The sequence below is a fragment of the Parasteatoda tepidariorum genome, chromosome 4, assembly GCF_982258835.1.
Source record: "Parasteatoda tepidariorum strain Cologne lab strain chromosome 4, Ptep-v5.0, whole genome shotgun sequence".
NCBI classification, from domain to species: Eukaryota; Metazoa; Arthropoda; class Arachnida; order Araneae; family Theridiidae; genus Parasteatoda; species Parasteatoda tepidariorum.
Window position 1 is genome coordinate 52,905,779 of NC_141758.1, and position 24,372 is coordinate 52,930,150.

Here is a 24,372-nt window from a genome sequence, read left to right on the forward strand (position 1 = left end):
ATATTAAATTTCGGCATTTGCCAGTAAGATCATTGGTATTTATATAATACTTTTGAAATATTTATGATATAAACAAAACTGACGATATGGTTGATGACATTAACAGGAGAGTGTTTAAAATTAGCAATTCCTATCATTGACACTAAAAATATATTAGTTCATTAACATAGTTTTAGTGTCACACGTGATGCAGTGACACCTCGTTAAAGCGGACATCCTATTGACCGAGAAAATTATTCACTCAGGAAAAGTGAAAGAAAAGATAAAGTTGAAATTATAAAGTACCACTCGGAAGGTGATCGAAAATTTGGATTAACAAAAAATTCGATTTGATGATAAAAGTTTTCCTGTAGCAATAATGATACCACTGAAACTTTCATTGCCCGGACCTTATTCTACAAAAAGAGATTTGAGTGCACTGGCTAGTTGGAAATTGGTCAGAATTTCAATTACAAATTTTCCCTCTCAGATCCGAAAGTGACTGTATAAAAAATAAAAGAAACGTTTTTAATAAATCTGGCAATTTAATTATGAAATTAACTTTTTTTCCTAAGTAACAAAATTTTAATTGGCAGTTTCATCTGCGAGAGTTATTTACGTTAATTTCTGAATTGATTACTTTAAATAGGAGTTTTAGTGTATGGTAAATGGAAAAGTAGTTTTTATCAGTCCTTAAAGTCTTTCTTTTTTAAGTTAGTTACGATTATTAAAATATACTTCAGAATAGGTGTAAAAATTAAAGTTAGTAAAAAACATAAGGATTAGCAAATTCAGTCACCGTAATAATCAACGTTTGAAAATTTTAAAATTAAAACATAACGAATTTGTTAAAAAAAATCTTGATGTCCTACAAATTTAATTCTATTATCAAATTTCCATGTTTTCTGTACAAAACATTTGTGTCTATTAGAAAAATGTTGTATTCAAGGTAAAATGAAAAAGTAAATTTGATCTGAATTTACTTTTTCATTTCAACCTTAATAGTTGTTCTGTTACAAAGTTACAAAAAATCATGTTCTAATTTGGATAAGTATTTCATATCAAGCACACATGGAAACATTTCATGATATAATTTTATTTACAGAAAGACACTTATTTCAACAACAAAGAACATAAACATTCAGATCTTGAAGTAGTGCAGAAAATATGTATAAAGTGCTATTGTATTTAGTTGGCAAAAGACTAACATAGTTGTTGACACCGATGTTTCACATCAACAGCAACTACTTGAGATAATCTGGTCCCATTATATAACTAAACACCGAGAAGAATAAATATTTTCATATGTATATGTTATATGTATTTCTTTTTTGGACTCATCTTTTGCTGTATCTACATTACATATATACAATATTTACACAATGTATTTACAATATTTGTCACATATTTCAAGGTGTGGCTTCATCAAATGATGGTAAGCTATAGTTGTTAGTACTAGAAGACATTTTTAACGAGCTGGTTTATCACTAGATTAGGCATGATAATGAAACGAATTTTCTCATATTATGAACTTCTTTACTTTGTCATACTTGATAATGCTTTAAGTTAACCTTTTTTTTACTATTGTACAAAATTAAAGTTAAATAAATGGTTGCCTTGTTATTAATACATTTTTTAATACCATTTGTTTCGAAAATGAACGACACTGATTACTTGAAAAACCAATTATTATTAGAAAAACGACATAAAACAGAAAATTTAAGCTTACCGGGAAATAAAGTAATTTATTCTTATTACATTTTTAAGCGGTCTGGATGATGGAAAAACAATTGTTTTCTACTGCATGTTCTACTGAAATGTTTTAACGCACGTCTGCTAATTTTACCGCTAGGCTGCATCGTTTGGAGATAAGGAAATTGAAAAAAAAAAATTCTTAGTTAAGAGCAGCGCCATCTGTTGATAAACTTTATTTCTTTTTTTCAAACTTGGCGAGTATAATAACTAGTTTCCTAAGCAAACCATACATTTTACGTTCTCTTGTTTTTCTTTAACTGATTTTTGAAAGCATTAATCATTTGTAGGATTCACAATTAATCATGATTAAATTTCCTTCCAACACTTTAAATTTAAAAAAAAAATTAGAATGCTTTAACTAATTAGCAACTTTTAGATTTTTCAGATTATAAATAAATATGAAGGTTAAACCAAAACTAATTCAGTTGTTTTACAGATCTGACATTGAGGTTCAATTGATGACGGACCATATGTAAATGGAGAATGTAGTATTGTTAATGCCACCCCTCCAAAACTGCCAGGTTGAAATTAAGAATTTTTAGAAATTTAAAATTATTGTAGAGACAAAATTAATCTTTGGAGAGTGGTCAAGACAGTTATTAATTAATTACAATTAATTTTTACTTTCACTTGACTTAATAAAACTGGTTTTAAAACATGTGAATTTTAATTAAGGATTCCTAAAAGCCTCATTTTACATAAAAAATACCGGCAGAACGTTACTAATAATTTTGCAACAAAAAGCGAAGTATATGCCTCAGAAAACCGTGCAATCATGTAACGTAAGTCATATGCAAATAAAAAATCATGTATACATACACATGTAAGTCATTTGATACTAAATCATTTCATAACTTATAATTTTCCTTTAATAAGGCAATAAGGTTAAGGGAAATAAAACGAACTATTTTGGAATCAAATATCGATTAATAGGATTTTAAGAATCAAAAAGTAAGTGTGAGCAAAAATATTTGTTTGTACTTTATTTGGGTGCTTAAAACTAAACAGACAGTACTCAGAAGCTCGTAGCTCCTGTTCAACAGAATGGATCGGAGACAAACTTTAAACGTTTGTAAGCTAGATATCTATTCCTAGACTTGGTTTCCATTTTAAAAAAAGTTAAAAATTTCGCAATCAGGTGGCACAACAGCACGATAATAAAAAGAAAACAATCCAACAAAATTTCCAAAAATAATGGAATATTTTATTTGTTTACAACTTTCGTTCTCTGTTTGCATACCTTATTGGTCAACAGTATGTATATTGTTACAAAAGGCATAATTTTTTTTTTGATTTTAGCTATCCAAGCCATTTGTTTGTAATATTTTAAACTAATTATTTCTTCAACGAAACTTTGGTTCTCTGATCTAAATAATAATATGTATGTTTCAAGCATCATTCAGATCCGTTTAGTTACACGGGAGCTATGAGTACCATCAGTTTAATTTTTAACCACCCTGAACGCCACATACACCGTACAATTTTAATAAATGATGAAGTAATCAAACTTTGAATTTGAATTAATTTAATTAAGATATAATGTAATCGAAATACATGATAATGGACAACGCTTAATTTAAAAATCTATTACATTTAATTTAATACTTAATTAATCTTCGTAGAATTACTCTAGACCTTTTCTGTTCGTTTAATTCTTTCATTTTATTACGTTGATGGAAAAAAAATAGCTTAATTAATTATAATTTAATTAACCAGCCAACAAGGATTTTATTTAGTTTTCTGCAACACTTTGAAAAAATATATTTATAAAATTCTTATATCGAGTAAAATATTTTTTAAGATTAAGAGAAACCAAACCTTCAATTTAATATGGATTCAACTAAATCTCTTTGATTAAATACATTTTCCAGGTAGGTATTGCTTCATGTAAAAGATGTAGGCAGTTTAAGGTAAATATGTTTCGCTTAATAAATAGATAATTTGTTACGAGTTGGTATGAATTACTATTTGTGGATTTCTAAATTTGCAGAATAACCCAAAAATTAAACACAATACTTTAATTATATACCCGCTACGTTGAGTCAGCTTACTTAAGCATATGTTGTAATATTTGCATAACATTTGTTGCACACGAAGAAAAATTTTACGCTCAGGGGAATATAAATATTATGAAAACGTGATATAAATATGAAGAGCATTGCGTTGAAATTCTGCTTTAACCAAATATTTCTAATCTCTAATACTGCATACTCACGCACACTTTAACTTATGAACTACTCTGAAACTTGAAGTAAAAAAGAATGATGTCTCCTTACTAGAAGTCGTAGTTCTGTACTGATAAATCAGAACGGGAATTGTTATTTTTGTATTGAAAATCATTATATATCGTTATCATTGATAAAATTACCTTGATTATCATTAAAATCTCATTGTTCTTATAGTAGTTCTTAAAAAAATTAAGGCATTCTTTTCCTGCATATGGTCATTTAAGTTTTTATTTGTTTTTTTTTTAACGCAGTCATGTTGTTTCTTTTAGCATCAGACAAATCCTAAAGAAACTTAGAGAAACATTTTTAAAATTTAAAAAAACACTGTCCAGATGTATCAAGACAATGTTGATAGTTGAAGTGTGACGTTAAATAAAGTATATCTCAACTTAACCAATTAAGGTATAGCTTAACCACTGTACTTTGTTGATAGAGTGCGACGTAAAACAAAATGTGTCTTAACTTAACCAATTAAGGCTTAACCAATATCCTGCAGCTGTAATATGTTAATAGAGTGCGACGTTAATTAAACTATGTCTCAACTTAAACAATTAAGGTACAACTTAACAAATATGCTATTGTTGTAATATGTTGATAGATTACGACGTGAAAAAAAAATATTGATTCGAAAATTGTCTCAACCTATTCAGGTATAACCTAACCAGTACCCTACTACTGTATCATGTTGATGAAAGGGAATTGAATTCAATGTATGTCACAACTGTACCAATTTAGGTACAACTTAAACCGACATCAGTACCATGTTAATATAGTACGACGGATTTAAAGTATGGCATTACTTAACCAATTAAGGAGATTAGTTAAAAATACAAAAATCTTCAATGGTTAAATTATTTTTAATTCCTCGAGTCCGTTCTGAAGTTACAAGTTCATCATAACTGCTTTGAGTAGGCTGAACTATAAACACTTTCTCGTTTAAACTAAAGATAATTGCGAATACCTGTGATGTATGTTTTCTTGTGTCTGGATATTTTTTTCAATTCAAGCTGTTTTATTAATGTATTGATATAATTTTGAAATTAAAAACCTTGATTGATTCGTAAATAAATATTTTGTAATAAATTCTTATTTTTTCGTGTTCTTAAGACCCCTTATGCGTAGTTCCCTTCCATATTCTAGCAAGCAAAATATAGTTTTCCTACAGGGAATGAATATTAAAACGCAAATCAATAAAGGAATAAAAATACATTAAACCACCTAGTTCTTTTACATAGAATACATTACATTTACGATGGCTAAATACCGACCATAACAAAGCTCATGCCAACTTGTTTGTTAAGTTCTGAAATCTAAATCTATGTCTTTAAATGCGATTAAATATTTGACGCAGAGTAAAAAAAAATAAATCCTAACTCCCCAGTTAAATCCAGTTCCCTTTAAACTTACAAAAATCACTTTAACATTCAATCATGAAATAAATTTTTTTTTCAAATCTGAGTCTATGTCTTTGAAAGCGACAATTGCCAAATAGAAAATTTTAAATCTAAGCTCAAAAACTCATAACTGACTTTTATATAATCTTTGTAAAAACCATTTAACGAAAAATTCTATCGATTGAGTTTCCAAATTTCAAATTACTAGCTTTGTTTTTATTTCTTTTAATCGCTATGCGATGTGAGAACATTAAGTTACACAGAGTATTACGATGCCCAACGAAAGATTGCTGTTTCAAATCTTTAGTTGTTGATGTATTATGTCACATGTTGTGCATCCGAGCGGCCGTTGAGCCGTTAAGGCCGGATAAAAAGGGAGTATTTATTCCTTAGCTTTGTACTGGGTAGTGTAGAAAACTAGTACTGCCATCACCGATTCCTTTAAAGATGGAACGTATCTCCACAGTAAGGCAGTACTCAACATGAGCTTACTGATGTAACGGGTATCTTTGACAGATAAATAGGTCCTATCCTCACATCGTAGTACTTGTTAGTTTTCCATACCCGTTATCCAAATCTAAAATTTGATGGTAGTTGAGGTTCGCAAACTCAATCTGGTCTCTCTTGCTCAGAATCATTCACAACTATTTCTGGTTTCCTTAGCGCCAATTCGGATTGGATTGCCACCATCTGAAAAATAAATTGAGCTGTAATTAGTTTTAAGGTATTTAAATATGGAACTGGAAGAATAAAATAAACAGTCGGAATTTTTGGAGAGAAAAAATATTTCTTTCAATTTTGGAACATTTGAGAATGCTTTCTTACTTTTCTGATAATTAGTATATAAACGATTACCAGCTTACTTGATATTTTTGTTTGTATACAAACATGAATTTATATAGCAGTTTTCATTGATATTTAATTTTCTTGGAGACAACTACACGCAAAAGTTCTAAGTTCTATAGCAAAAAATAAATAAATAAATGAAAATAAAAACGAAAATGCACAAAATACCAGTGCCAGTAGCTCTCAATTTCTCCAGCAAAACTTCATTTGGAAAAAGTTTTTTTCATTTTTAATTTGATGACAGGCAACAACTCTTTAATGTTTAACTTATAGTTTGTGATGACTCAGATTAACTACACATTTTCTGGTGTTAATAACTAATAAATGAAATAGCAAGGTTTTTACACTCAGTTAGTAAATTTTTTTGAGTATATAAATGCTCACAAAATTTAATATAATATTTAATTTTCTAAGAGACAATTACGCACAGAAATTCTATGTTTCATAGCAAAAACAAGGGAAAAATAAATACTAGTTCCAGTTGCTCTCGATTTCCCCAGTAAAACGTCATTTGGAAGAAGTTTTTTTATTTTTAATTTAATGATTCCAGACAGCAACTCTTTAATATTTGACCTGTAGTTCGTGATTAAGCACAACACGACTCCGATTAACCACACATTTGCTGGTGTTGATAACTAATAAATGAAATAGCTAGGCTTTTGAACTCAGTTAGTGGATTTTTGTGAGATAGCAAAGCAGTTCTTGTAATTATTGCGACAAAGCTATCATGAACATAGTAAACAAGTAGAAATCATTTTAATTGGGAACAAAATATAATGCACTAAACTCATCAGCAACGAGAAATAAATTGTTTCCTATAACAACGGTAAGACACGTGGGGTCCCAGTTATTGATAAAACGTTTAAGGGGAGGGAAATTGTTGGAAATAACTTATAATTATTCAGAAAAAGAAGATAAGGAAGAAAAACTCAGCTAGACATGCAATATCCCTGCCGAATTGAACCTCATTCCTTGAGGTCATGTTTTAGCCCTGTTACTGATTTTTCTGGTTTCCATTTCCATACGGAGCTGCTGTACCCGGCCCATAAAAGTAAAGACAACCCAGAATTTATGAGACAAATGGCTCTTGAAACTATTAGCCAAATACCAACAGATGCTTTACAACTATACACAGGTGGCAGCAAGAGCGACGAAGGTCATTCAGGTAGTGGGGTTTTAATTAAAACACCCACGTACACATTGAGTCTCAAATTTAGAAATTCTGAATTTTGCTCGGTTTTCAGATCTGAGCTTATTGCGATTGAAAATGGCCTAAGACATGTTGAGAATATTGCTGAGCCTGACTTTAAGCATATATGGATACTGACGGATAGCAAATCTTCAATCCAACACCTTAGCAACTGGATGAATGTTGGAGACAGGGCAGCGGCTTCAAATTTTGGGGATGCTCTTCAGGCTCTCAGCGGACTTTGGGGTACACTTCTAATGGATTCCATCACACGTTGGAATCAAAGGTAACGAGATGGCGGACTCACTGGCTAAAGATGCTTCTTTAGAACCTTTACAGCCAGATTTATCTTCCACTTTCAATGAGGTCTTTGCAGAGTGCAAAAAAATGTTTATGGACCTCTGGAGGGTTCCTCCTTCGCATAGTTGGTATTTCAGAAAACGACCTGGAAGTGCCTTGCTTTTTGAGGGACCCAGAAGTCAGCAGACTTGTTTATCTCGCTTTGCAAGTGGTCACTTGAGGTGTCTCTCGTATGTTCAGGGGCAAAAGACTTTTGGACTGTGCACTAAATGTAAGACTGCTCAGGCTTCGCCTGAGCATATTCTAAACTGTATCGATTTGAAGATCGACGAGGTTTTTTCAAAACCTCATCTGTTTTTAGACTTTCTGGACATTTTTGAACTTATGGAATTGGTCTAATTAGGATGGACATCTTGGGGATTAGAAACAACACAACAGATGACAAAATACAAAACTTTTACGGAATTGGTTATAGGATTCTTGATAAATGAAAAGTTAAAAAATACAACTTCTTTGGCATTATTCAGCGTGAAAAAGTGAAAATAATATTAAGGGGCTTAAAGCTTCAGCATAATTTATTTTAAGCTTAATTTATTTTAAGTATTTTTTCTTTCTTAAATTCATTTTTTTGTTGAATTTAATAAATATTTGCATGTTTGATTTCAACTGTTAATTGACTTAAACTAATGGTAAAATCTGTCTGGATCAGTGCTACATCGTACAGCCATTACCTAAATTCGTCTTAATAAATTATGTATCATTATAGTTTTTTCTCTGTTTATACTAGAATTTATCACAGAAAAAAATCAAAGGAAAATTTAAAGCAAATAAACAAAAGTAAAATAAAATGACGGAGACATAAAGTTATAAATCGCAGAGTGTTACCCCTTTAAATCAACAGCTTGACCTAACCGTTTCTTTTTAACGTTTCCAAAGGGATCTACTGTAAAAAGTAAAGCGAAAAAAAAAATCGGAAAATGCTGTGATGACGGCCTAGTGGTTTACTTTTCAGTATGTCTCGATTAGGGTCTCACCCTGCACTTTTTAAACTCTACGCTACAATACTTACAGTGTGATAACACTTAAAATGAATAGATCAATGCATAAAATTCAATTCATTCGAATGATTTCAACTATTACTGAAAAATGGAAAAGTAGAATAACCGAAGATTGGAATTTTTATAAGTAAAAGGAATACAGACACAAAAATTTTTAACTAATTAATTAAACAATTTTGCTTCGACGTGTAAAACCTGAAATGTTCACTCAATTCTATAGTTATTTTAAAATTGATTAAGTATTTTTGACAATGTAAATACAGTTAAAGACAATATTTTATTAAAGCAATGGCAATATTTTTACTACATTGAAAAGTTATTTAAAGCTAAGCTTTAATTATCAGTTATGACAAAAAAACTTGTTTCATTTTAGTATTATCACAAATTTTCTTTTAGCAAAGTAGAGAATTCTAATTCTCACTGTGTCAGATAGCCATACTTAGTACTCAAGAAGAGATCGGATCTTATTATGCTCTTCTTCTGGAAACGTAAAGTTCGGTTAACCTCTCTAGAGACATTTTTGGGCACTTTCTTCTCTATGTCAGTAAGAAATAGAAGAATTGCAACTTATTGGATACTTATTAATGTTTAAAACTGTCTGTGCACCAGGATTCTCGTTGAAAATTGCTCCTTCCAAGTGATGGGATTCATCTTTACCACTAAATGTACTCTTCTTTTTATTATGCTGTTTTTTTTCTTTTCTGGCAACATATTTCAACGACTTTTTAAGAATTTCTTCTAAATTCCAAGTTCCATTATTTCTTTCATCATCATTCTTTATCGTATCAGCTTCTTCTCTTGTAGTAGGTTCTATTTGCACTGAAGTTTTATAATTCCAATTTTGAATCTTGCTTAAGCTCATGTCTTGCATACTTTCTGTCAGAATTCCCGATTCAAGATCAGAGGAGTCTTCAATGCCATCATCATTTTCGTCCGTGCTTTTTGATCTGTAGTAAATGAAAGCTACAAACACAATAACTAAGATACAGAATGAGATAGCTGTCAGGATAGCTATAACTAAAAAAGCAGTTATCCAGTTTTTTGGTGGTTGTAACACTTTTGTCGACTTTTCGGCTACCAGCATTAAATCTTTCCTTTGTCTTGATTTTTCTCGATTTATAGGGCTTTCAAATAGATCTAACTGAACACTTTCTTCTTCTGTGATCATTTTTACAGTTGCGTCAGTTTCATCTTTAGACGACACCGCTGATTCGTGCTTAAAATCATTTCTTTCAGCGTTTGATAAATTCACATTTCTTGCCATTTTGTTGTGGATGTTCAAAAAAGGACTTTCTGTCAGAAAACTCTTTTCATTTTCGTGAAAAATATCATAAAGGGGAACTTCAGGTGTTTCTGTTTCGTTTTTCAACAATGCACTTGCTTCTGTAATTGTTGAATTAGTCTGGAATATTTCTACTGGTGTAGCTATTACTGTACTTGCTGATGAATCATTACGATTGCCTACAGATTCATTTAATGAACTAGAAGCATTTTCATCTTTCAAGTTAAGAATATTCTGGTCTTTGTTATACCCATAGGGGATGGAATCATTTAAGTAATCGAATTTTTCATTAAGATTGAAGACCCTAATACCCTTTTCTTTTTGGAGACCATCACCGGTTGGTGCCGTTGATCTACGCGAGTTTTCAACTTCATCTGCGAACTTTTCAAGAACTCGTTCCAGGTCTGGCTCCAGATACTTCTCAAGCAAGTGGATTTTTATAGTTTTCTTCTTACTCACTGGCTTAACATCATTTTCCATTTTTGGACGAATGTTCTCTCCGCTGTTGATAGTTTTTAAAGTGGAAGATGTGGAAATAACGTTGAAGACATATGGATCCTTTAAACGGTTTTTATAGTTCAAATTCGGTAATTCAGTAAACGTCTTTGAGCCAAGGGTCACTTCAGAGTTCTCATTGGAAGTAGTCATCTGGGTTATATCATATGGAGGCTTATCTATGTTTAGAGAATGTTTTTTAGAATGATCCAGAAATTCATAAAGCTCCTTGGGCTCGATTGTAACCGATTCCATCTTCCACTGATTAAACCTCAAAATATTCTCACCATTTTCAGATTTGCTTTTGTCGAAGACAAGCTGTGTCTCTTGCTTCCGATTAATCTTTAACCTGGACTGAGGAAATCTCTGAGAATTTTGATAGTTTCCATTGGATTTATCGACAACCTGAGTATTCACATTCCAACGAGGCAAATCCGAATCATCTTGAGAATAGTCATTAAATTCAATAAAACTATCAGGAAAAGACGGTGAGTTCTTTTTGGGCGATGATGAATCCTTAATAACTGATAAATAAGCGACATCAAAGAATATTATGTGGATTATTAAACTTTTTGTTGTGAACATTTTAAGAAGTATTGCCTGGCGTTTTATGATCGTTGTGCTTCGAAGATAAGAGGTTTTATATTTTTAACAATTACTTATTGTTTTTCATTTGTTTACATGCTGAAAAAAAAACTGTTGAATAAATACATTGTTGGAATCCTTAAATCTTGTAAATATGATAACAGCAACAATAATTACAATATTTACAGAGTTTAAATGTTATTTTATTTTTATTTAACTAATTGTAATGTAGACGTTCCCTGCAAGGAAAAATTCTCTGTAGAGGAGAATCTCATCAATTGACTACTTTCTTTCTTTCAAACCATTGTAATAAAACTAGAATTTATTACATTTTAAAATGCATGTTGAACTATTTTGGCAGTAAACTCATGATTCATTTTTGTTTTTTAAAAAAGTTAGTTTAAGGTAACTAAAGCGTTTAGATTGATCTTGAAACTAAATAAAAAAGTTTTTGATTATTGCAATTATCACAAAAACAGTAAGGAAAAATGTAAATTATTAAAATTTATTCACAATGTCTTTATTAACTTTTTGAAGTCTGGTTACTTTTATGTAGGCCGTGGGGCAAGGAAATTGCACTTTTTTTTTCGTTCTTTATTTAATTTACATAATTTTTAGGAAAGCCCATTTTGTTTAGTGTTTAAAAAATAAATGAAATTTAAAAAAAAATAAAGGCTGGTGGAGGTCTACATTTTTCGACGATTTTTTTATTTGTGCCCGGCTAATCGAAAAGCACATAAGTGTGTGAAGATTAAATTTTGAAATTGAAACTTGGAATTCGGTACAGTAACAATGCAAGTATTAATCGTTCCCTGATTGATAGAAAGAACAGTATTCGTGATACTTTCGTCAAGAGATATTTTCCGTTATTCAAAAGTCTAATCTCTTCATAAAAAACTAAAGTACTTTAATTTTAACTGGAGCTTTGCGCAGGCCAACATCGCGAGATTCAATCGTTTCTTGATTGCTGCATGTAGAATTAATCCATTTTTCAGCCAAAGGTAGTTTTATCGATACTCAAATTTTTCAGCACGTTTCGAATAGTTATAGCAATCAAACTAGCACTAAATGCCAAATAACATTACAAGTTTTTAACCAATTTCCACAACCATTACAGACAAAATTTATTAGACTTTCAACTCTATTTGAAATTTTGATAAAAAATAATTTTTTATTCGTCAAACCTTAAATGGAAATAACGAGCGCATCATGTTCTTATCCCCACTGATCACCATTATATTACTAATCACCACTATACCTTTATTGTTCCCGCGTCATTCGAAAATGATGCTCCAAATGTTGTTTTTTTATCATAAAAAGAATTATTTCATCGCTATCAGTCTACTTGAAAAACGTAATCAATAAAAATTATTCTATTTAAATTTATCCTAATGTTCACCCTTCCGCGGAATCTTAAGGTTCTCCAGAATACCATTTGAGAAATGCTACCCGAGTTACATAAAATAGTTCAACACTATAGAAGTGTTCAACGCAAAATCTCAAGTTTATGTTCAAAAATTTATTTCATCATAAAAAATGTGCAGGCATTATTTGACCTATGCGTGAAAAATTAGACTTTTTTCTTTCCATGCCAAAAAAAAAAATTCCCTTTAAATTTCCGATTAAAAAAAGACGCTTTTCAAAAATTGTATTTACTTGCAGCCAAAATCTTATTTTATGAGATTCAAAGAAAGAGGGTTAAAAATCATAACGTTTTTTTTTCCTACAAAAATGTTCTTACTTAGTTCTTACATAATTCTTCAATCAAAATGTGCAATTAAAATAATAAACACAAAATTGCAAAACAACAATAGGAATTAACTTTTTGCATTATTGCTAAACAATCTCTTTGGTAATAAACATTTAGCGAATTTTTGTGAAATCAAAATTTCAAAATTGAAATGAAATTTAAAAAACTAAATTTAAGACGAAGCTGCTATTATCCCAATAAACTCGAGAATTAATCCATAAAATTAAATCAGTATTAATTCAATAAAACATCTGAGAATTTTTCAGTTGAAAACTTTCTAATTTAAAAGTAACTGTCTCTTTATCAACTAGAAACAAAAAAAGGATTGCGTAGTAGTCATGGGGGTTGGAGATCGAAACGAAAAGGAAGCCGAGTCCCCCTTAGACAAAAAAGTTCAACACTATCAAAGTGTTAAAAGCAAAATTTGAAGCTTATGTTCAAAAATTTAGTACATCATAAGTAATGCACGGGCGTTATTTGACTATTGAGTTAAAAATAAATTTAAGATGAAAAATGAGAGTTTTTCTTTTTAACGCCAAAAAATAAAAATTTCCTTAAAATTTCCGAATCAAAGAAGATTGCTTTTAAAAAAATTTATTTACTTGCAGCCAAAATCTTATTTGATGAGTTTCAAAGGAAAGGAATTCTCAGGAGGGTTAAAAATCGATGACTTTTAATGCTCTTTTTCTGCAAAAATGCCAAAAACTGTTGCAAAAGTTTGCAACAGAAGCCTTACATAGTTCTTCAAAAATTTTAAGAATAATGATGATGGAGTCCTTGGCGGCCCGAATAAAAATGAGGAAAAATAAAATCTGGCTAGTTTTTACGGGCACTTAATTACGCCAACCTTTCAAAAGAAATCGACAGGAATAAAGCTGTGGTAAAGAAAGCTTTTAGTTTTAGTTTTGAAAGCAAACATGGTTTTGGAAATAATGTTTTATGCGTGCTACATGAAACTTCCTTTGAAGTTGAAGTTAATTAAATGAGAAGTTGTGTAATTAAAAATGTTAAAGATGTATATAAAGCTTAACAATACTTTTTGATATCGTATATACCCTCACAAAAAATACCATACGTCAAAAATACTTTTGATTTTTCAAAAATGAATCTTAATTTATGTTATGCTTTTTAACAGATTATATATTCATGGCCAAGTTTAAAATTCAGTATTCTATACTTAGGCATTTTTTAGAATGCCGAAAACAAGCCGGAAAAGAAAGAAACGATAAAAAAAATTTCTCTTAATATTTTCGTATTGTTTTAGAATGTTAAATGATATCAGGCATTTCATAAAATTCCTAGTTTTTTAATAGAATTCCTGGAACATACGTAATAGGTATCCTTAATTGCAGGTTTTATTGGTAATATATAAAATGCTTAGAGGAATTATAAGCATACTTAGTGATATTATATTCAATACTTAGAGATATTATATATAATGCCAAGAAATATTACTTTCAGAGCTAGATAAAACAATACCACTCGGTATTGTATACCTAGAGGTTGTATTCAATGTTTCACTTAGAGGCATTATATTCAATGCTTAGAGGTATCACTTAGAGGTATTACTTTCAATGCTTAGAGGTATTACCTAGAGGTATTATATTCAACGCTTAGAGGTATCACTTAGAGTTATTACATTCAATTCATAGAGGTATTACTTAGAGGTATGTCCCGCAGTGGACTGATCGTTAAAGACACGGTTCCCAGCAGATCACCGAAGTCAAGCATCACTAGCTGCTGTCAGTGTGCGAGTGACCACTTGGATTAGTCTGAGTAGGGACCGAGGGTGTGCGATATTGGTCCTCGTTAAATTTTTCTACCGGAAAGTGATCGGCTTCGCGAGCAGCTCGTCAGGCTACCGAAGCAGGGGTGCCATCCCCTCCGCAGAGGATCAAAATTGAGATGGCGTGTTTTCGGATCATCCTCAGGGATGTTTCCCAAACCGTCGGCAATAGCCCATTGTGCAGCTCTAGTGCGACGTAAATGAACTACAACAACAACAACTACCTAGAGGTATTATATTTAATGCTTAGACGGAACAATTATTATATTGAATGCTTTGTGGCGATAAGAAGTACATGGAAATATTTGTGCTTTATGCCTTACCTGAAAATGTCAGGTATTCTATAAAATCCTTGAGTTATTCTATAGAATTTTATCGTATCATAAATCGATGTAATCATGCGTGTATGAAACTTTTATGGAAACTTAAGTCGTTTCAATGATCATTTCTTAATTATCACTCTGACTATTCTTAATTATCACTCTCACTTTTCTTAATTATCACTCTCACTTTTCTTAATTATCACTCTCACTTTTCTTAATTATCACTCTCACTATTCTTAATTATCACTCTCACTTTTCTTAATTATCACTCTCACTATTCTTAATTATCACTCTCACTATTCTTAATTATCACTCTCACTATTCTTAATTATCACTCTCACTATTCTTAATTATCAAATGAAATATTTCATTTTGCTGGTAAAATAATCTTTTTGAAATTTGATATAAGCTAACACTCAAAAATCATAATAAATATTGAAATTTTTAATAAATTTTCGTTATGGGAGATAAATTATCACCTGCGAGTAAAACTGTATCACAATGGAGAATTTTGAAGACTGAAATGCAGAATTCAAATATAAATTTCAAAAATTTGAAACAAATTTTTCTCATCGATTGTAATCTAATCCGCTTAAAATACTTGTGAAAGGTTATTAGGAGAAATAGCTGTAGGATTACAAGCTATAATCCTTTACTAAGTAGCTTACATTTTATTCCTTATGTCACGCATTTTAAAACTTGGTTTAAAACACGAACTTAAAATTGATTCATAATATTTTACTGATCTTCGAATAATTCATTAGATGTTCATACATCAAAAAATATTAATATATCTTAAATAAATCTATACATAATAATAAACGCGGCTGTGTGTGTGTGTCTGTAATCACAATATATCGCCCCAGAAGCCTCGCCCGGGCACGAAACTCGGCCCATAATTGTGTTTTGACATTATGAAGAAGTATTTTTTTCTTTTTCAAAAATTTTGATTAGTTATTTAGTTATCAGTCATTTTGTAAGTCTATGCTTTTCGTCTGCTTTTTCGTCTTCAAAGAGCCATATTTAAAAAACTATTAAAAAATGCATATACTTTTCCCCACTCTTATAAATGTATGCTAATGCGAACCTCACAATTTAAATATTAATTTTCGACAACTTAAACCAATAATATACGAAGGAATTAATAATTTAATTGTAAAGTTCGCATTAGTTTACATTTATTAAAGTGGAGAAAAGTTTAACTTTTGTATTAAAAATGTGGCAACATATTCGATACGTAAATAGAACGCTTCGCTTTGATATATTTGTCGCTGTTCATAATTGTTATAATAAGTTTTTCTTCTTCTTTTCACGCTCTATTTTTTTTTCTAAAGCGAAGACGATAATTTTTATAGCGATATTGTAGTACTTTGTACAACTAAAAATTCTTTTCACAACACTTTAAAAATATTTACTTTATTTTCTTTATATATACAGAGAACAGTCGGCAAAGAATTCGATTAGGTTGAAAAACATTTCGCTAAAAAGGAACGAATTCCAAAAGAAAAAATAAACAACTTAAGGCGACAAAGGGCTTTCAAATTTTTTTTTTTGAAATTATAAAGGGATTTGGTTAAAATTTTCAGGATACATTTATATTGCTAAAAACCACTTTTATACAAAATTTCAAAAAAATATTTCAAAATTTAAAAAATTAAAAAATTTAAATTTTTTAATTTTTTATGTTTTTTATATTACTCCTCGCGTCTGAAATTTTGTCAAAATGACAAAATTCTTTTAAAATATTACATATTAGGTAATATTGAAAAAATTGTTGGAAAGTACTTTTTTTATTTTTTATTATAGAAACAAATAACATTAAAAAAACAGTAAAAAACCTACATTTTTAGGAAAAAATCATGATACCTCTATAAAATATCATGTATAAAAAAAATACTATTCACTTAATTCAAAAAACTTTTCCAACAAAATGTTAATAATATTCATAAATATATAGCATTAAATTCTCAGGTCAATAGAATGAAAATTCATTACGCTGGAACAGTTTGAAAATTGTAAATTTCTCAAAAAAGACATTTTGAGAAAAATGACTTTTAGTACTTTTTCATTGCAAATTTTACATCTGAACAAATATTTCTTGTTTTTAATATAAATACCTATAAATATTGTCTAATGAACTAGTTTAATAATTATATACTTTAAATTTTTTTAAAAAAATTAACAAAATATTCATCTAATTTTAAATTAATTTTAAACTAAACTAATTTTAACAGTTACCTGCAGACAAAAAAAGGTAAAAAAAGGGGTGTGGTCAAAATTGAAATGGCCACAACTTCATAAATTTTGCTCTTATTCCAGAATTTTTTTTTTTAAATGTTCAGTTAAATGCCTAAATTTCAAAAATATAAAATGTAAAATATCGATTTTTTGACAAATTTTTGCTTTTTTGAAAGTCCCTTGTCACCTTAAAGAATAAAAATGCTGATGCCAGCCAATTTTTTGAAAGTTAACTTAGAAATAACAAACCAAATGATGTTAAATAACAAACCAAACAATGTTAACAAAATGACGTAGAAAGCGCAACTAGATCAAAATTATACAAGCACAACTAGATCAAATTATAATACCTGAGTGCTTGACGTAACAGATATAGAAATAGAATTTGATACCATAAAAAATTATATAGAAATAGAAATTGATACCATAAAAAATTTATTCGTTTTCGTGTTCTTTTCATGTATTTAGCATTTTAGTTTTTTTTTTTCTTAAGCGTTGTAGGTATATAATTTCAAACATCCTCAAGAGCTATAACACATCTGCAGCAGAACTGGATATGAAGACAAAATTGCTGGACAGGAACACTCTAATTGTCCACTAATCTTCAGATTTCCTGCTATGTTTTAAAAAACTTTATTTGTGAAAACCTTCAGCGTGGCGGACAGCTGGCCGCCTTAGGCGGCTAGTAAAAAATAAAATCATTAGGATGGATGAAAATTTAAAAATGCAGAGATTGAAGCAATAAAACGGCTTGGGGCACTATAGTCATAAGCAACACTCTTTATTTAAAAACTGACCATGTACAGCAAACTCTTCTGTAGTATTATTTTTATATAAGTAATTCTTAAGTTTCTAGAATTTCCTTAAATAAACAGCTCATTACTGGAAATAAATATAATCCCTTATAAATAGTTTATAATTTATGCTGTTTCGCTACGTCATGCAGTTTTAAATTGTTGCGGAATAATAAGTAACTTCTTTAGAAGCTATTTTATAACTACATCATGTAGTTTCAAAATACTGTAAACTATGGTTTTTTTCCGATTCATAACATGAAATAGACATTTCTCTAAAACATTTTACTGGTTTTTGTTCTATCTGATAGCATGATCATACATAGACAAACATTAAAATGAACTAAATCAATAAATAATAAAATCATTAGAACAGATAAAAATTTTAAAAAAATGAATTGAAGTAATAAAAGTGCTTGGGGTAAAACAGTAATAAGCAATACTTTTTTTCTGAAACTTACTTTTTTACAACTAATATTCCCTTAGTATTATTTTCAGAAAAGTACTTTTAAAGTTTTTAGAATTTCCTCTAGATAGCATATCAATATACAAAGTAAAATATAATTTTTAACTAAGTAGCTTATAATTCATCCTGCTTTACTGCATCATGCAATTTGAAACTATTCTAGAATAATAAGTAAGTTCTTTAGTAACTATATTATTTCTATTAAGTTAGTTAGTTACGTTAGTTCTATTCGTTTTTTTTCTCATTTGTTTTAAACTATCTAATTATACACTGAATCATGTCTTCTTTTTAATAATACAACTTTAAATGTTTTAAACTATATAGAGAACATGTTTAACTTTAAGGAGCATCTATATTGTCATACATTATTTGAAATTTTAAGTATAAAAGCAATTCATTTTAGACATCAAAACAAATAAATCAAAATGAAATACAATTTCTTAGCCAAATATGTTTTTAAAACATTAAAGGAAATGTGCGAGCTTAATATGAGAGCATTACTAATTTATTATTAACGTGTAAAGAACAAAAATATAACGAAAATTTTCCAAAAGTAACTACATAAAAAATAAATATCTTTTATAAAGCATGACTATTTCCATAATTCAAAGAAATATTTATTTCACTTTAAAATGAGAAATGTAAATGAGACATAGTTTTGCAATTTATCGACAGATGGCGCGAAGAGTTCAAATTAAAGAGTATTCATAAAAGTAACAGGAAGGGTAATAATCGATTCCATTTCTAACAGAGTTTCTCGATGTTTCGAAAGAAATAAACAAGTTCTCCTTTTTTTTAAATTATCATACACAAAAATTGAGAAGCAAAACTAAAGTCACTTGACTTTTTAATTTCATTACAAAATTTACTACATTTATATCTGAATGGAAATAACAGTTTTTTTTAAAAAAAACTTTCTTTACAAACAAATAAAAAAATTTGATAATCAAGCTGGCTTAAATATTTCGTTTAAAGACAAATAACTCAGGTGAATTTTATATACATTGTAAGGGAATCTATAATAACTCTAAGTTAGCATGAGAATATTTTGAAAATCATTGGCAAGAGAACTTTAGATATCAATTTTGTATGGTTTTCAAAAAAAAAAAATAATAATAATTCTTATTTATTTGTTCTTTGAAATTCGAAGAAAACAATTTTAAAATCCCCCCTCCCACTTAACCTGTAACATCTATATCTATGGGCTAAACGTAATTTAATAAAAAGTTTGATAATTTTTTGGAAACCTTTTACATGACTATGGAAAGCTAGTTACAATGAACAGAATATTTTTATCAAAATATTTTGCATTTTTATTGAAATATTTTGCATTTTTATTCTGCCGATTTTTATTTTTTTCATATTTTTTATTTTATAACCGGCCTGGAACAGCTATGATTTTCCGACAATCAAGGCTGAACTCTGTAGCCTTGTAATTTTGAACACAACCCAGAAGATAAAGGAAAATGGAGTACTTGGATCAAGCATTGGGACAAACCAGCCTTCGGGGGAACTTTTTTGTCTGAAACTAACCCCTTATTTGCGTTACATAGAGAGGAAAACCACGAAAACCTCCCACGGTTAACCCTACAGCAATTCTATCCCACGTTCCGTTTACAACTGAAGAAGCAGAAATCTATCAACCAGCCAATCCTGGGATTCGAACCTGGGACACCTCATTTTCTCTCCTCTAAGCCACAAAATTTATTTATTTATTATTATCATTATTTTAAAAGTTGACGAATATTGAATTTATGTAGAAGAATATCGAAAGTATTTATGCCTTAACTAAGGATTCTTCTGTAATATCATCTCAGGAATAATTTGACCGATTATCTTTATTTGTATTCTACGAGTTTAAAAATTGACTTATATTCATTACTACTCAATTTTAGATATTTTTTCTGTACTAAGTAATTAATTTTCAAAGTTTATATACTAGATATTTCTCTTACATAATTTGTTTGTTTCTTTTTTTATCCAAAATCCAAATTTTAGATATTTTTCCTGAATTTTAATATCATGATTTATTAATTAATTTTAATATCATATCAATTAATTTTAATATCAACTTAAACAAAAAAGAACGATTTTAATCGAAACTAAATCTAAATGCACTAATATATTTTACTAACCCTCCAAAAGAATTTCTAAATTTAGTAGTTTTATGTTCCATAAGAAAATATATTAACAATTTATCAGCTAAAATACTTTTAAAACTTCAGTTTGTAAATATTTCTAGTTTTCGAGAAACATAGTTTGTTTCCCGAATGAAAACTAGTTTGTTGAATTATATTTTTGTCGTTTGCTAAGTAATAAAATAAAATGCATCTAAGAAACGGTTGAGCTAAAGTTACTACTAGGATTAATTCAAACCTTAAAAGAAAGAGAATTTCATGATTATCATGCCAATAATTCTGTTCCTCGGTAACAAGATTCATACAAATAATTTAAATCACTAGCATCCCTTGAAATATTTGAAGCAAGTTCTAAACAATATGTTTATAATAATATAAAAAAGAAGGAAACGCAGAACTAAGACAGCAGAGGGAAAATTAATTGAATAATCCCTAACATCGTGTATTAAAAAATGTGTTCAAACATAGGGAATATTGAAAAGAAAAAAAAGGGGGAAATCTGATTTGTTATCAAAATTTATTGCCAATGAATTTATATCACACAGAGTTTGGCGAGTTTCCAGAATATTTTTGTAATTTTTTTCCTCTCTGGCTTATCGGGGTAAGTTTTGGAAGATTTGTAAGAAAGGAAAAGGATCTAAAAGAAGCCAACTTTGTGAACATTGGTTTTGAGGATATTAATATTCCTAAAAGTTGATTTTTTCTACAGTGTATATTGGACATAAAGTTTGCTTGTAAACAAGTTATGGAAAATTATTTTCTATCAAAATGTTTAGTCGTATAATATAAAAAAATGAAAAAATAGGGAACTAATTATTATCATCATTATTATTCTCATCATACATTAATCATAACTATTCTCATCATTAATCATAATAACATTAATCATAATTATTCTCATCATTAATCATAATAACATTAATCATAATTATTCTCATCATTAATCATAATAACATTAATCATAATTATTCTCATCATTAGGAAACTAATAATGAGAAAAATGAGTTCAAAATCGTATAGCTATTCGTATAGCTATCACTATATTCAAACCGATTGTTTCGAATAAACGGAGATCATTTTGATCAATATATTAGAATCATTGTCAAACTTTGTTCAATTGATCATACGATTGGAACATATATATTGATATAAATGGATTATATTTAATCAATTCATTAGTTCAAATCTTCGGGTAGAATAAATTAATTCGAGTAACTAATTAATGGCACATATACTAATTATTTGACTCGTGTCACGAATTCAAATCACTTAATTGTATCAATAGTTCAAATCAAATTCAAAACACGACTGTGAATCGATCAGTAAAAATCAAGGGTTTGATGGCAAGATTAGAATCATTCAATTAATTGATTGCAATGAGAAAATGGGGTATAGTCAATTGATTCACGTTTCTCGCTCTGTCACTTATTCGAATTACTTGGTTCTTGTCACTGGTCTAAATCACTTAGTTTATTTCATTAAATCGCATCATTTGGTTTAAATCAACTAATTAGAAACCGATTGATTCGACCGATTCAAACTGATTGATTCGAATAAATGGAGATCATTTTAATCAATATATTAGAATCATTGTCAAACTTTGTTCAATTGGAACACAAATATTGAAATAAATGGATTATATTTAATTAATTCATTAGTTAAAATCTACGGATAGAATAAATTAATTCGAGTAACTAATTAATGGCATATATACTAATTATTTGACTTGTGTCACGGATTCAAATCACTAAATGGATCAACAGTTCAAATCAAATTCGAAACACGACTGTGAATCGATAAGTAAAAGTCAAGGGTTTGATGGCAAGATTAGAATCATTCAATTAATTGATTTCAATGAGAAAATGGGGTATAGTCAATTGATTCACGTTTCTCATTCTGTCACTTATTCGAATTACTTGGTTCTTATCACTGATCACTTAGTTTATTTCATTAAAGCGCATCATTTGGTTCAAATCAACTAATTAGAAACACAAGTGCAAATCAATCAATGAGAGAATGAGAATCACTGATGTAAATAAATACATTATATCACTCATACGACTCAATAAATTAGAACTACTAATTCGAATTCATAGTTTGATTTAAATCATTGATTCAAATATAAAGCAATTAGAGAAAGAATAATAATCAACACATTCCTGCCTCTTGTTCGAACCAGCTAAATCTAATAAATTGATTTGGGTCACAGTTTCAAGTCACTTATAAAAAAATTGTTCTCTTTGTTTAATCCTATATATTAGAATCGATAAATCAATATCAAAGATTAGAATCAGTCTTTCGAATCGAATTTAAATAGAAGAAAGGATTAAAATCAACTTTTTTTTGTAAATTGTTTTAAGTCAATACTTTTCACAGATGAGCGTAAAGTGACTGTATTCAATTAGTTTGATTCAAGCAAACAAATCAGAATTAATGCTAATCAACTTATCAGAATAACTGATTCAAATCAACATATTAATATTATTGCCATACATTCAAATTAATACATTAGGACCACTGGTCCAAATCAACATATTAGAATTCTTGTTTCAAATTAGTGTCTTTTTGTTTACATGAGTTCAAATCAAATCAGCTGATTACTAATGTGTAAATAAGTACTTGAAGTCAAGTAATTAAATCAATCATTCAACTTGAATCAATTAAATTCCTGCATTAAATCAATTATAGAAAAATAATGTTTTTTTTCGATTGTTACAGATTAGAAGAACTTTTTTTACAGTTAGCTAACACAGATCAATTATTTTGATTCTCTGATTAGTTTAAACATATACGATTCAGTAAATACCAATTAACAGATTCAATCTTATGCCACAAATCTGGAAAATTGCTTTTGTTTTCATTAATATAAATTTAAAAATTAAAACTCTAGAACATAAAGTTTCTTTAAAACAGAGCAGAACATTCGAGCATAAATTCATGAGAAACTCTGATTTTTGATAAAGTTCCTTTTTATAATTATTATTTTTGAAAATTACTAATCAAACATAAATTAATTTTTCCTGATTACATAATTTTTCTTTGCACGTTATTTTGTTATTAATTACTTTCGGTGACAAATATAGAATAGTGCACGTTTTATTAAGATATTCGAATTTTAATCCTTCATTAAAATTGTTTACATATTTTAATTAAAGAACTGGCGAAGAATTAGTTTTATCGACTTCATCCGAATAGGAAAAAAAAGAATTCTAATCAACCTCAAAGAAGGATTGAAGGGAATGAAAGAAAATTGAAAAATGCATTTTTGAAAATAATTAAAAATATGGATATTGAGTTTTCATAATTTGAAGAGAAAAAGTTGCAATTATAAAGTCGTTCCGAGTATTTTTAAAATCATTTCTTTAAGAAACGACATTTGGCTTAACATTTTTAATAATTGAAAATTAAAATACTTCATTATTTTTCTGCAGTTAATTGTGTGTACAGAGACATCAAAATTAAAAAAAAAAATAAGAAAATATTTAATTTGTTTTGATTTAAGATGAAAGGCATAAGTTCGAGTTTCGTATTTTTATAAATAATCATGAATTATTTTTACATAGATAGAGCGCGTAAAAAAATTACTGAGACATTTTGAAATTAGTTTCAAATATTTTTCGCTAGCATAAAGTCTAAACAAGCATGAAGGTTAAAGTTAAATTTAAAAGTCTCACAGCTAGTATAACTTAGAGATATTTCTTTAAATTATTTGTAATCTATTTGCAATCTTTTTTCCGAGGAACGAATTTATAGCTACTTAAGCACA

The 24,372-nt window shown here is 28.9% G+C and overlaps 1 protein-coding gene across 3 annotated transcripts in view; it reads right to left on the reverse strand.

The window, feature by feature from the left end:
* Nucleotides 1-1,055: 1,055 nt before the first annotated feature.
* The window catches only part of LOC107451797 (uncharacterized), a 320,945-nt gene continuing 297,628 nt past the window's right edge, over nucleotides 1,056-24,372 (reverse strand). For 2 of the 3 annotated variants that reach the window (XM_071182274.2, XM_071182276.2), the window contains one exon: nucleotides 4,056-6,046. In XM_071182274.2, coding sequence (XP_071038375.1) covers nucleotides 5,966-6,046 — 81 coding nt within the window. In that variant the 3' untranslated portion in view covers nucleotides 4,056-5,965. Of the gene's footprint in view, nucleotides 6,047-24,372 lie in introns of all 3 variants that reach the window. The other variant, XM_071182272.2, reaches the window with a different exon arrangement.